This window comes from Monomorium pharaonis, chromosome 7 (genome assembly GCF_013373865.1).
Source record: "Monomorium pharaonis isolate MP-MQ-018 chromosome 7, ASM1337386v2, whole genome shotgun sequence".
Lineage (NCBI taxonomy): Eukaryota > Metazoa > Arthropoda > Insecta > Hymenoptera > Formicidae > Monomorium > Monomorium pharaonis.
The window spans coordinates 19,789,696-19,805,500 of record NC_050473.1 but is presented as its reverse complement, the minus strand read 5'-3'; the positions used below and the strand labels follow the sequence as shown (position 1 = coordinate 19,805,500).

At 34.7% G+C, this 15,805-nt stretch overlaps 1 protein-coding gene across 2 annotated transcripts; it reads right to left on the bottom strand.

Annotated features, from left to right (window-relative positions):
* Positions 1-174: 174 nt before the first annotated feature.
* Positions 175-14,483, bottom strand: LOC105833469. 2 transcript variants are annotated; one of them, XM_036289415.1, is made up of 3 exons: positions 13,775-14,483; positions 5,291-5,593; positions 175-4,545 (listed from the first exon to the last, which is right to left on the bottom strand). In XM_036289415.1, the coding sequence occupies exons 1-3, from the start codon at positions 13,917-13,919 to the stop codon at positions 4,484-4,486; spliced, it is 510 nt and encodes a 169-aa protein (XP_036145308.1). In that variant the 5' UTR covers positions 13,920-14,483; the 3' UTR covers positions 175-4,483. The 2 variants fall into 2 exon arrangements, with proteins under 2 accessions (XP_036145308.1, XP_012530685.2); XM_012675231.3 differs by having other exon boundaries at positions 5,333-5,593; positions 13,775-14,477.
* Positions 14,484-15,805: the final 1,322 nt, after the last annotated feature.

Sequence of the window (15,805 nt, the reverse complement as noted above, 5' to 3'; positions counted from 1 at the left end):
TAGACAAGCAACCTCTTAACACAATGATATTATTTCATTACCCGTACGTCAACCAAACGTATCCGACTGCTAATACAAAACATTTCTCTCAATACACATCTTCCGCGAGATGGGTTCAGGGAAGGGCGGGGGAGGAAGGAAATCGGATTGCGACGAGTAAAGAGAATTTGCACGTATTAGAAATCAAAACTGTATTGTGTTCCCACGGGGGTAGAAGTAACGTACATACGTTTTACATCGATCCTCCCCGCCGCCCGCGCGGGCGGAATAACTACGCTCACGCACAAAGGCCAACGAGGGATCAGCGCGCGGGTTCGCGCCGCGCGATCGATCCCCGCGTTTATTTTTTAACAATAACTTGCATGGCGGGCATCATCGTAGACCGGTGTTATCGCGCGCGGGGGAGGGCGCGATAATTGCGCGGGCGCGCACGTGCCACGCGGCATTTATCGCGCACCCCGGATCGTCGACGTCGCCGGCACGGAAATCATTTTGCGCCGATATACTAATCGCGGATACACCGTCGGCGTCTATCAAGTGGATCTGCGGGTCTCTTTCAATCCGCTTTATTATTGGTTTTTTTTTTCCCCCCTAGTTTTCTCTCTCTCTCTTTATCGTACAAACACACCCGTTTACAACGTTGACCGGCCCGTTATCTCGCCGGCCGGCGCGCGATTATCGTTATTGACTACGAAAAGCAGGTACGCAGGTGAAAAACACGTTATCCACGCTAGGATCTCCCTTTCCCCTCCGCCCTTTCCGGCGCTAAAAAAAAACGCGGTCGACTCTTAAGAGTTATAAACACCGCGCGATTAGATAGCGCAACACACGAGTCTGATTAGAGAGATCATTTTAATCAATTGTCGCTCATCACACACACACACACACACATATACACACACGCGCGCGCGGAATTACTTATCGGGTTTATTGTTAGCGATACTCGGCAAATACTCGGCGATTCTGCGCTCCCGGGTCGATCCTTATCGGACAAATATCGGTTAACTTTGATCGCCGGAGCGTCGGTTTTTGCCAAGCTGCACGAAACGCGCGTCTCTCCACCTCCCTCGAAACGCGAATAAAGACGAATGCCCTCGGGGGAGGCGATCGTCGCAGACGACGCAACTGTCCGAAAATGTTTATTTATGTCACAGGTGAGATCCGTACCCTGTCGCGCTTCTCGCCCGAGTCCCTAAATCCGAACTTTCGTTTGTCCACGGCGCAGAGGAGGGAAAAAGCGAAACGCAAACGCCCGTCGAACGGCTCGCCCCTATATGTACAGATTTAATCGTACGTTAAGCATAAACCTTATTGATTAACTTAACTAAGCTTATACCCATACGCATGTTCGTGAAAATCTAGGACAACCGCGAATTGAAACTGTATCACCCGGGGATATAATAATCTACATGTATGTACACGTCCGCTCGTCGCGCGCCATTACACGGTGCCTGCCTCCGATTCCTCGACCTGTACAAAATCGCCGTATCGGCCGCTAAAAATGCGTCGCTCTTCGGTGAAAAATTTTTCTCAGCGTCTACACGAATTGAAACGCTTTTCAGAAATACCGAGAGAATATTCGCATCTTTTCTCAGAATTTCTCGTACGTGTGAACTCTGAGATATTTCTCTGAGGATTTCTCACATTCTATACAATTTTCAAAAAATAAGCTTTTTGCAAAATTTTTTGGTCAGAAATTAGAAAATCGGAGATCTTGAAGATCTTAGGATATATTTTAGACTTTATATTATTAAAAATATATATTAGAAATTCTACTCTCTAAATCTCTTTAATATAGTCTCTAAAAGAGTAGAACTTGAGCTTGTCCAATTTATTCAAGTGATTTTCTAATAGGAGTAAAAAATCACTTCTATAAGAATCCTTCAATTTTATCCAGGATTGGGTAAGTTAATATATTCTTTTAACTAAATTCCGTTAAAGTTAAAGTTACTTGGATTTCTTTAAGTTAAAAGTTATATAAACAAAAAATTAACTCGGTTAAAGTTAAGTTAAGATTAAATTAACTCAAGTTAAAGTAAAGTTAATTTTGAGAAGCATTATTTATATTAAATTAAAAATTATAAGTTAGATTACCAACAAAGTTATAATATCGATCATCAAATACACTTAATATATTATTTGTAAGTTAAGTTTATATGAAGTAACCAAAAATATTGTTTTTGTACAAAAATGTATTTCTTCTTTAATAACTTTTTTGCACAAATAAAATTTTTAATTTAGAAAAAAAGTGTCATGAATTAAAGTTTCAAAAATAACTAGTTAAAGTTAAAAAGTTAAATTATTTAAAATTAACTAAATTAAGTTAAAAATGATTAACTTTTTAAAACTGTATTATTAACTTTCAACTTTTTAACTAGTTACTATCCGAATTCTAGTTCTATCAGAAATGAATTTTAACTCTTATAAAGTAATAAATTATTCGAATAATTGTACAAGCTCCATTTTCACTCTACGAGATTCGGAGAATAGAAAACATGCTTTCTCAACATCTCCAATTCGTATAAAAAGTCCGAGAGATTTTCTGAAAAAAATTACAAAATTATATAGAAAATTCTGAAATTTACATAAAAATTCTGAGAAAATTTTTCACCAGCCGCCGTCAACGTTGCCGCGCAACGTTTAATGAAAGAACGGATAATCACGCGGCAACGGAGCAGCTTAGGTAAACTTGCGACGTTTAATAAAATTACGCCGTAACACTGGCGATTCATAACTTAAACGTCGCGAGAGCGTGCGATTTACATTTCCACGATAAACGTTTAAAGGAGAAATTACGGCCGTGAGACGGCTCGTTCAGTTAATTTCGCTCCCGCTCCGAGACATTTCTCTCCGAGTTTTCCTTCCAAGAATTCGAAAAAAAGCCGTCATCCTCGAGTATTCCCTCGACGCGGGAGTTTAAGGAATCGACAAGATCCTATTTGAAAAAAAAAACGAGTCGCGTCTCGTCGAAAGCGTCCTGGAGAATTAAATCTGCATTAAATCTCACTTACAGTCAGACAGATTGTCCGGCGCCCGAGTTGACGTTTCGTTGGCGAGCATTCTCGTACGAGGCCGTCGTTTACGCTGCAACCTGACTCCTGTTGCAACCAAGACACTGACAAACGAATCTGAATGAAATTACGGGCCGGAATTAAGGATCTCGGGATTTAACGTGATGTAGGACACTCTTATACATTACTGTACTGTGACGCGCCATGAAGCACGTTAACTTTTTAGGTAAGGACTTAGTAATCCTACAGTAATATAATTTAATTAATACTCGTATTTATATCACGGATACACTGTGCATTAATATCAATGCCGCTGTTGGATTATTAAAAGCGTTCACAGTTCAGTTTCACCCGCTGTAGGTGCACGTAGGGCGGAAATTTAAAAATTTAACAACAGCACAAAGTGAAAAATTCTAAATTGATTTAACGAGTTTTCTTGATGGCACGTTTCTCATTGGCTCCTTTTCCTCGTAGTATTTCAATTAATAATCGCGTAATACAAAATAAAAAGGGTTTTTATAGAAATTTTATTAAAAATACGTATCGCATACACACGCACACATACACACGCGCGCATACACGTAACCGCTGTATTTTTAAAACGGCGTTGTTATTAACAAAGCAGAAGCCGAGCCAAATATCATATCACATTCAGCGAATTTAACTTCAATATTTACTTTGTCAGTTTTAATACGGAATATGTTACAATTCTAACAGAATATACAGAAATATGTCCGTCCATCATTTATTTAACGTAGAAAATACTGAAAAACACTTCTGAAATTTCACTTTTTTAGCTCGTATTTCAGTAACAACAAAAAGAAGAAGAAATTAGATTACAGTTAATGGATATTGTACATATTAAAAATCAGCACTTATTAATCTGTTTTTGGTTCACTAACAAAACAAAGCGTACCTCGCTTTTAATCCAAGAAGATAGTCGCGCATGATTCTAATGTTCTACACAAATTACTGGACTTCTTATCTGACGAAAGAACGTTTCGCCACCTAAGTCTGTTGGTATTTCTTTATTCGAGTCACGGATTAATCTTACCTTAACGGTAAAAAGGTCATTGGTTCCCTTTGAATCCCTATTTGAAAAATTCATTGTACGAGCGAGACACATCCATAATTTGTAACATTCACCTGCAAAAGCGGGAGCAAATCTTACGATATGGCAATCTCCTGCATCTAAATCTTACAAATTTCCCATTGGTTTCTTTTGAGCCCAAACTCAGTCGGCCTCTCGTCAGGTATTTTTCTTTTAATCCTTAATAAACAAATCAAAACGCGCGTTTAATTCGTCGCTTAACGCGTTTATCGATGCATTCCATCGCAGTGACACTAGTCAAAGACCGTAAGAGGACTTTGTAGAAACGACACGTGCTTCCTCATCGTCATCGTTGTCGTCGTCGTCGGTGATGAAAAGGCCCAGTATGTCGCGAAACCCGCTACGAAGCTCCGCGAACATGTCAGCCGTGTTGTTTCGAGGTGCTCGGTATGTTCGGATCCTGCCCGCTGTTGGTAGGATGATCTGTAACACACAGGGCCTTGAGCGATCTAGATTCACGTTTAACAGGAGCAACATCGAAAACAAAAATAAACATTAGAAACATAATATTTCTTTATCCAGAGTAAGAAAGAGTGCGAGGTTTTTTTATTTTGTAACATTCTGGTAAATTAATGCACGCCTGGGTGAAATAGATAAAATATTTTATGATAGGAGGAAATATAGACCGATATATATGTGAAAACAGAATTGAGAATGAACCTCATTCAGGCACAGCTGGACCACGTTGATATTTCCTAATTTGTGATTTCATATAAACTTTAAAATAATACATTGTGTAACAAGTGCGGAAGGTCGGCTTTTCCATCACGAGTGCGTTCACGAATAGGAAAAAGTCAATCTGCACGTGCTGCACACCGTACTTTTTATTACCAGTGCGTCGAAGAGTGGTCTTTGAGTGTTTTTGAACCCTCACGAATTAATAGGTTAGATTCGGGAAAGTGACGAAGTGTCGATAATTCCGCGGAAGTTACCGTATGCGTGTCGTGAGCTGACCTGCATGCAAACGTGGTAACGAGGCAAAGGAAAAATGATCAAACGTGCAGATAGCCATGCTGGAAAGTTTTTCACTACAATTTATTAGAAAGCAAAAAATGTGTAACAATGTTAAAGTGTTGAAATCGACAACTTTGCGCACGAAAAAGTGACGCGAAAGGGATTATACTTTTGGCGCACTGATAACAAAAAATGTCTTATTAGATAACTTTACAGTTTGGCCCGTTCGGAGCAGCAAAGGAAGGTGGATCGGCACCTGGGTGAGTGGACAGTTCCTCGAAACGGTCCGACAGATCAGAGAGGCCGGTCTTAGCGTGTCGGCCATGGATATCCGGCAACGCGTTTCTCCTGCCGGTCCTGTTGCTCGACAGAAACTCTTTCGAGTTGTCGCCGTTCTCATAGTCGCCCGGGGTGATCGAGCCGCTCCTCGCGTTGCCCGCACCCTTGTCACCGGGCTCGTTCCCGATCTCCTCGGGGCCCACCGGCCCCGCTTGCCTCGGTGTCAGCATCCTCAGCACTGCAAAGATACGCCAAATCCTGTGTTTGTGCTTGACGTTTCCATAAAATCGCCACTCCCCCCGCCCAACTTTATAAAAAAAATCTGCTACTATTCAAAATCTTCGAAATAAAGCGTTTTATTCGGCCCTATCGAGCCTTCCGTTACTTTTTACTGTTTTGATAAAAAATTTGCATTTTATTATTTTACGTAACACGTTAAGCCGACGCAGTTTCACGTAATAAACTGGAAGCTCAGATTGAGATTGAATTAAAGTTTAATAAAGAAGAGAGAAAACCAATCTCAAGTTTCGTGACTTTTGCTTTGATTGGTCAAGTTTCAATCCAATCTCAATCTCAATCTCAAGTTACGAGTTTAGGTAAACGCCGTTAGAAAATTAACTCTTAACTTTTTACGTTGCTATCTTTTTCTTCGTTAATAAGTATACTTTACGTGAAAAAGATGAAGATATTTGTGATATTAACCGATATTATATAACATTTTATACCAAGTAACAAAGTAACATTCAACAGAAAAGAAAATAGAAAAGAGCGGAAGCAGAGTAACTACGAACAGTCTCACATGCCAGCATTGCGGACTGAGAAAGGCTGTTAATTAAGCTTCGGTGATTCAGAATTATTAACTAGATTTTACAGAATATAGCAGCCTGCGGTTCGGGGCGGCATTAAAAGCTTTGAGCTATAATAAAGTTTCGATTGATATTTATAGCGAGCACATGGCACAGGTAATTTTAACGCACATTTCCTTATACCTGACACTGTTTAAAAATGTACGAATTCTGTGTTAAAATATCCGTGTATTTAATTAAATATATTTAATTAATATTAATTAAATACATGTATAATTCCTTTTTAATTGTACTTTCAAGGTTTGACCGTCACGATTTTATTTTTTTCACGGGCATATCGAATAAACTTTACGCTAATTAATAAGGATATAAAGATGATTTTTATACGCGACGCATCAATTCATACCTTGAATTTATTCATCGTGTAAATTATAATTTCAGAAAAAATAAATGTTACATCGTCTTAAAACTAATATGCGCAATGAAAGCGCTATATCTAATTTAATAATGTCGCCACAGTTTTTTTCGTTGCACAGTACACAGCTCCTATTTACACCATAACGATAGTTTAACTGGTTAATTACATTGTGGCATTTTAATTACACTTTGTACTTTACTACACGAGCACACGCGAGATCGATCGTGAAAAAGTATATGTAGCATTGTGCGCGGTTTGAAAATAAAAGCCTTTTCACTTTATATTGTACACACACTAAACAATGAGAAATACATTTCAGCATCTCTTCACGCGATATTTAACTCAAAAGGATTAAAATACACTCACCGAACCCATATAATTGGAGTCTATATGCGAATGTATGCTTTAATCCTTTCAATGTTTATGTCATGAAACATATAATTTATCTCTTTGTATCTTGGAGGAAAATATTAACCCTATGTCCACAAATTACATTCATAACAAACGTCATATAAACATACATACATGAATAAAATATTAAAATTTTTGCATAAAAATAACCAAACTTTACATATAAATTTACATATGAAATTTTTAATGTATAAATTCTTACTTTGTATGTTAAGAATGTGAAAAATCTTGTGAAAAGTCAATATCGTGAAAATAAATGCGCCAAATTTATTGCACGAACTCAAGGTATTTACTCAAATTTTATAAAAAAAATCCTCTGAGACTTTTTTTTAGAATTTATCAAGAATTTTATTAAAACATTTTACGCAAAAGATTTTTTTAATGCAACTTTAAAATAAATTTATTTTATTATAGCTTTTAATGTTAATCATAAAATTACAAAAAAAGCTACTTAATGTCTTCAATTTTTCACCTAATATATAAAATTTGATTTAATTTTTAAAAATTTGTGAAATTTATATATACATATATATATTTCTGATTTTTATTTTAGTTTCTTCACCATATAATTTCCGTTAAACTTAAAATTTAACTTTCTAAAATAGTATAGTCTTAGAAGGAAAAGTTTAAATGTAATTAAAATAAAAATTTTGAAATAATCTAAAAGCTTTACTCTATTAAAATAAAAATTTTGAATTACTACATTTATTAAAAAATAGAGTTTAAAAAATGTTTAAAAACAAAAGAATATTTTAAAAAATAAAATTTTACCATATCACTTTCGTATAAAAATATAAAATGTTGATAAATTATACAATTCTTTTTAAATATAACATCATACTAGTGACAATATGCTTTGTTATTACATTTAAATCATTACAAATAATTCTTTTCAATTTTTCCGCATCAACATCTGTCTGTATTATACAAAACATTTTTCAATAAAAAAATTATCGTTTTTATTGTTTAAAGTTCATTATTGATTATTTTAAAGGTGACAATGCCAAACCTTTTTTATTAAAAGATAGATACGAATAAGAAGTTATGACTCGCTTTCACTTTTTTAACCTGAAGAACCTTCTTAAGTTTGAATATTAAATTTGAAAAAGTATTTTAAAAAATAATAAATTATAAACAATTTTCTGACAAAAATTTTATCGTAAAATTGTGTTTATTTTAGTTTATGAAGAGTTTATAAAGAGTTGTCGATGGTTACATTGTTTATGAAGAATTAATGTCTTTTAGGCTATTTTGAAGCACGTTGTAACACTTAGTTAATCTTCTGTTGACAATAACACTTTACATACTTTTAAAAAACGTTCAAACATAATATCCGATGAACAGTTTCATGTTTAAATTTCTATCTTATAAACAATTCAAAAAATGCTTTAAAACTTAATTGAAACATATCTACTCAACATTTAAGCATACATCTTATAAACGCATTATTTTCATCGAGAAATAAATCATGAATCCACAAAGCAAAATACATCACATTTTTTTGAAAATAACCCAATGTTAGAATATCTGTTGCATACAGCACACAAAGTATTTTAAGGATATTTCTAAAATATTTTCAAGATACTAAAAAGTCGCGGCAATTCTATTTCAGCTGTGATATCTGATTCTTATATTTAGTCTTATCTTTAATTCTTATATTTAAAATAGTCTAAAGTTTATTTTAAGATATGTTGTATAATTGATCTTATTGATTACAAAATATATCTTAAGATAAACACATAAAACAAACTTAAATATAACAGAAAGTTTGATATTAATACCATAATGTACAAATGTTGCAGAAATATTCTTTTACAGAGGTAATACGTGATATCAAGTAATGTGACGTCCTGCAAATATTCTATGAATATCTGACAATAAGATATCTTAAGATTGATTTAAAATTGTGGGCACAAAGATATCTGAAGGCCGATATCCATAGTTCGTTCTTATATTTATCATCTTGAGTTCATCTTTAAATATCGTACAAATCATTTTATTGGCTACAGAGAAAAGAAATTTGAGACAATCTTATATTTAAAAACGGACTATACCCTTAGGAAATTTACTTTAGCTGGTATTCATACTTGGGTCTTATATTTAAGACCATTTTAAGTACCGTCTTAAGATGCCATCAACTAATCACAGAGCCGTATTAGCATCTTAAAACATTGCTTGAGACAATCTTGAAATAAGATTTGACTATGAATACCGGCCTTTAAATGAAGTTAAAGTTTTAAAAATTACCTTACAAATGTAAAAGTTTACTGAAGAAATTTTTAGGTAATTCAAGATACCTAAAAAGTTAATCTAAAGTACTTTAAGTTTCTTTTCCCAAGGGTAAATACCGGTCTGTTCTCAGATATTTTACTGTGTGGGAAATAAAACGATCAAATTGATCATAAATGCTAATCAATGTCGCACTATCGGGAAGAAATGATCAAAGAAACAATTTTGAGAAAGAGTGACGAAATTCGAATTTAAAAGTAAAATCGCCAACATTTTCACGTTGCATATAGTAAAATCCGCGATTCTCAGGAGTAAAAAGTGAGTTCCCGGAAAATTCTCCAGATTTCTCTCAGGTTTTCCCCAGGTAATCTCCCGGGACTCGCGCGACTCTCCGCAAGCCTCTTACCTAAATGCCTCTCCGTCGACCTAGAAAAGTTCCGCGCGTCAAGGGACAACGCGAGTTCGAGCGCGGCGGCCGCGACGACGGCGACGCCGGGCGATTGCAGATCACCACCGGTGTCGTAGAAATCTCTATCAGCCATATCCACGAGATTCCGGAATCGCCCCGAGGTTAATCGTGGCTCGATCGCGATGACGACTGCGGGCGTTGGCCGCGGCGGAACTGCCGGCCGCTTCGGGAAGGAACGATCGAGACGGATCGAGGAACCCGAAATACCTGAGACGTCTAATCGCTTGCGGCGCGCCGGTGCGTGTGTACACAGCTCGCGAGAAAATGGGTATACACGTCGGAACCCTGTTCCCGTCATCTTCACGAGCGCGTCGATTATCTCACGGCGATTGCGATGATCCCTTTTATGGACAAAAATTTGACGGAGCACCGCCGCCTCCGCGTTTCTCCTTATACTTCCATCCATAAATTTTACCGCGCGAGGATCTCGCGCTGAAATTTATTCGAAATTAACGAAAGAGATTAAGTGTCGTTGCGCGTTAACGAGCTTTAAGTTTTGTAGGTTTACGACGGAGACTGGTTAACGTCCCCGAGAGATATCGTCTTCAGACTCGTCAAGAATTTCCAAACGAAAGAGAAAGCAATAATTCTGAGGCACCAGTGTACGTGAAAATATAAATATTGACGTGTGTTCGTTGTAAAACAGAAAACGTTTCGGATAGCGTCGCGATATCGAATCACGCAATATTCGTATCCGCGTTATCGCAATATCAGCGATTTACATCACGAGCACGTAATTTTATGTCATCGGTGCGGCGAATATTTCAATCCAGATGATCCCACGTCAGTTTTCCAGAGTGCAAAAGTCTTTCCGCGATATTAATCGCACGGGCTGCGAAAAGAGAATTCAAATAAAAGCCGCTTGCTACACTTGCGAAAAATGTAACGATAAATTTTCATACGCGGATTAACGACGCTGTTAGCCGCTTTTTCTCCTATGTGTTGTAACATGGAAGATTTTAATTCGTTCTACGCCCATTACCGTCGCATGCGGTTAATGACGTGTTTTTTTTACACTGAAAAAAGTTTGGTAATACCTGCCGAAATAAAACAATACCAATTAAATATTTAGTGTTAATATAATTTTATTTTTTATTTTATTTTTGTTTTGGTGAGTATATCTAAATTTAGTAATATTAAACATTTTTTAAAGTAAACTTATTTTATATATATACATATACATACATATATATATATATATATATATATATATATATATATAAACTTTTGATAAAAGGGAGAGGAGACTAGATGTGGACTTATGGAATTCACGATATCTCGTATACTTTGTGTTGAATTCTGGAGATAACTGTCTAAATTACTTTTTTACATGCTGTTTGGACATTATAACACGGCCACTGGTCATTAGTGTTTATTATGTCGTAATAAAAGCTGTATTTCAATATTGCAGATAACCGAAAGTTTCATAAGTGTGTATTTTTTTTACGCCGTTTTGAGAAAATGTGTCGGATATTAATTTTTTAATTAATTCTTTAGTCTAACTTGAAGGGATTGAATATGGCTTTTAAATAACGTAAATAAACTTAATGTTTGACGAAATGTTTGCATGCATTTAGTGTGTAAAGTTATATTACTCGCGTTCAGGGTTACTTGTGAGTGTCGCAAATCTGAATCCTATAATTCCCTCGCACGTAATTTGGTTATATTTTTACGATATTTATTGTTTGTTATAATATTTTTATAATACTTCTACAATGCGTAAATTCGCAAGAGGCAAAATTTTTTTTACATATACCAGACATCACAGACAATTAAATTTTTTTTTACTTTATACTTTTTATAAATAAATTACAACAACTATTATCTATTATAAAGTCTTATTTTATGCTATCTATTACAAATCTATACAAATTATCATTTGCTGATTCCACGATGACAGCCGCTCAAAGTTAGCGTAGTAAGGGCCGGTTGTTACAACTTCTTGGTAAACTTATCATGGTAAGTACGTGTCTATCTTCATATTTTTTCTTAAATAAATAAAGACAGACACATATTTACCTGATAGGTAAGTTTACCAAGAAGTTGGAACAACCAGCCCTAAGAAAACCAATCAGCGTCACGGAAAAGCAATGACAACATTTCAATAGATTCAACTATCGATTTTATGTCCTTTTTAAGAGTAGATTTTTAATATTTCTGTAATGCTATATACAAGATATATATTGATACTTTTGTAATACTGACGTGCAAAATCTGCAAAACAGTATAAATTTTATATTTTAGAAATAAAAATGATTTAGAGAATATTTGGCGATGTTGCATATGTCCCGACAGATTCCACAACCGTAACCTTTTTTCCCTGAGTAAATTATTAATTTTGTTAATTATGTTAATTATTGTTAATTGTTAATTACTGTTCGTTATGTTATATATATGTCCAAAGAACTTGTACTTATAACATAATTGATAGAACTCTGGGTAACAAATTTGTATCGACAAGAATTGTATGTCACATAAATATTTACAGTTATTTAAATGAAACAAAATGGCGATTTATAATCCTTTTCTCTCTTCTAATACTTGGTCTAAATATAAAAAAAATAAAATTATTTTAATTTTATTTCACTCAACGTAGCATATTAAAAACCTTTTTAGTGTAACAATGACGTGTTTACAGCGTAGCGCCAGCGGTGTAAAATGAATCTCGCGAAATGTCTGGTCGATTCGACAGCGCAATTCGTGAGGATTAAGTTAATTGCTCGGGCGCGCTATATACAATTCAAGTGGAATACAGTTGCTACAATTTAGAACGGAGCAGACACATCTTTGAGATTGCGCATGACGCAACAGAAATTTCGCGAAGTAAATAACATAGATGTATCGCGCGGATGAAAATCGATAGACCGTCATCGCGAGCTTTCGTTTTATCTCTCGAAATCCGTCTTATCTTGTTTTCGCTATTTTAATGCGTCCCACAAAGATTACGCCCCCGGAACGCCGAGCATGTGTTGCGGAAGGTGATTTTAATATGAAAGTGCGCGTTAACATTAAGTTATTTATATGCGAACCGTTTCCCAAATTAATTAAACGCTCGATATTTATGTGCCGAGTATATTTGCCGACAAGTAATTTTGGCTCTCTCTACAATCCAACTATAACGGAAATTTAAAAACTGTAGGCTTTTTTCATATTTTTTTCTAATCAACGATGAAAAATTTTAGTCATAATTAGCCAAATTTTAAAACCAACTACACAGGAAAAAAAAATTTGGCTTATACAGCGAAAATGATCTTATTTTGCTGCAATATTAGTTAACCAACTTTTAAATGAGCGAGTGAATCCAAATGTACTTTCGCACGAATGTTTATGAAAGTTTTTTTTAATATATGTATAAAAATTTTGATTTAATTCGTAATGCTTACTCATCAAATTTGTAAGTAAAATACTATAAAGCGTGACGTTGCATATAAGAATCAAGAGCAAACAAAAAATTATAGATAACTTTTAAATCAATAAAAGAATTATCTAATTATCTTCAAATTTTACGCAGACCTCAAACATCATGTTCAAACGTAATTACAGAATAATCTATAAGATCTTTAAATTTTTGGTAATATATGACACTTTAGAATATGACACGTACATCCTTCATCAGTTGCTAGCGTATTGCCTATATCGATTCAATTGGGCTCAGCTTCCAAGGTGCGCCGTTTCCGTCGCGGAATCATTTCCGGAGCTCGCAGAGGAGATTCTACATCGCAAAACGATTCCCGAAGGTCGCCACGGAAAATTAGTCAAGTTAGTGCGGGTTAGTCCAAATTGATTTGACTGGATTAGAATCACGTTTGCCAGGTCTTCGACTTTTTGCTTTTTCCGGTTAACCTCTCTCAAAGCAAACCCCTTACAATCAATCTTCGGCAGGATGATGGGTTTTTCTTCGGTAAAAGGCCCTCAGAACCCTCTCCTTTTAGAAAGTTAATTATTTGCCTGGTAGTAATCCAGTAGTCTCCATCAGCAATCTCCGGCAAAACAGTCATCGATTTCCGGCGGAGCACTGGTCAAAAAGGCTGGCAACCGTGATTAAGGAGATTTGTTACGAGAGCACGAGAGGTTAGCAAACGGTACCTTTTGCACGTGTGAGCTTCCTTCGACAGCCCTTGCGCGACACATAGCCGAAAGTGGCGAGACGATCTGTCGCCGCGGTGAGGAACAATCGTCGTCGCGAGGAACCACCGCTGCTGCCGCCGCCGCCGCCGCCGTCGGGCAGCATTTTGCGCAGCTTCACCTAATCGCACGCCGCATATTACAAATCGCACCTATCGTCGAAAATCTACACGTCGGAAACCTGGACGAATCAGATAATCGTCACGGCTGTGAATGTGCATACGTAGCAAAGCTAATGGGAGAACCTAAGCGTTGTTTCTTGAATAATCTTCCGTTTTTTTTCTGCGCGAGAACAAAACTGCTTCCCGGAAACTATGAAAAAACGGTATTTTGTGCGAATTTCCGTATTGAGAATAAAACATTTTATTTCCATAGGTTGTCCGGTAAAAAATATTTTTAAGACTAAATTAAAATAAACAAAGTAAAGTTTTGTAACAGCAATTAATAAATTTGGCCAATCTAGTCGACAATATATGATTCTCCTTGATTAAATTAAAAAAATAATTTGATTAATAAAATAAATATAAAAGAAGAATATATAGATAGAATTTATTTAGATATATTCATCGTGAAACACTGCAAAACGGAACAATTTGACTGAAAATATTTAAACATATGAAAATGTAAATATTCATATTATAAAAACAAAAAATCGAGTTAATCGTATAAAATAGTTTTAAATTGTTCCATGTTTCAAATTTTTTAAAAATTCTTCTTGCTTTGCAATAATTTACTAAAATAATTATGATTTTATATCACAAATAGATGCAAGTTGTAATGCAAAATATATAAGAGAAATTCTATATTATAATAGACTATTTCTACGAACTCAATATTTATATTTAATGTTACCACAGAAAACGAAAATTTAATGACAGATTGCAAAATAATATACATATGTATCTAGGTCATAAAATGATCGATAGGCAACGATGGATTACAAAATTAACTAATAAATTACTAATACGATTAAGTGCAAATCAGGTCATGAAAATCAGGAAAATCATGAAACCAGCAAAATCAAACTATTATATTACGAAAGACAAACTGTTCCATGGATATATATTTACGTGTAAATGTATAGAGAAAATTCATCAATATTGGCATACCGCGCTTTGTTTTCGGTATTACTTAATAGTATTACTTAAACAAAAGCTACAAATAAAACTTTGAGAACATAAACGTAAATTAGAAAGTAACTTCTATCAGATAGATAATATAACAGTTTTATAATTTGTAATAATTAATGTTTTCGCAATATAAATGAACGCCTGAGAAATTAAATCCCAAAATTGGCATAGAAGGCTATATTTTCTTTTATTACTCGAATCATTTATATACATTATTTTATTTCAAACTAACGTATATAAAGACTCCTAGAAGCTTTTCGATGTATAACGGTTTTATCGATACTTTATATTAAATGTACATATTAGAAAATATATATATATATATAAAGGAAAACCACCGAAATTGGAATAGTTTTCCAATTTGTTACTTTCTCATTTCTCGAAAGAAGATATTGCACGTAAAAATACTGATAAAAACATAATTTGCTTAGATAATAAAGAAAAAAGTAGAAAGCCATAGTTTATTTATTCATGCCCTTTTCTATATAAAATCTGCTAAAAATAAATTCATCAAAAGTGCAAATTATATTTGCATAATTTTCTTTTGCATAGTTTAAACAATAATAAATATATTATTGATAATATTATCATCATTTTACATGTTTGTAGCTTCTTAAAACTGTTTTGTTTATAATCTTTTGTTTTATTTATCTCTAGTAATGCACTTTTTAAGTCACTACGTGTGCGTTAATTGGAACAATTCCGTGAAATTGGAATTTCAACATTGCACGAATACCAATAAAAACATGATCTAGATAATTAAAGAAAAAAAAATTTACAGTTCATATATTTACTAAAACAAATCTAATCTTTATATATACGTCTACATGATGCGTCTTGCGAAACAGCATAAGATTTTGAG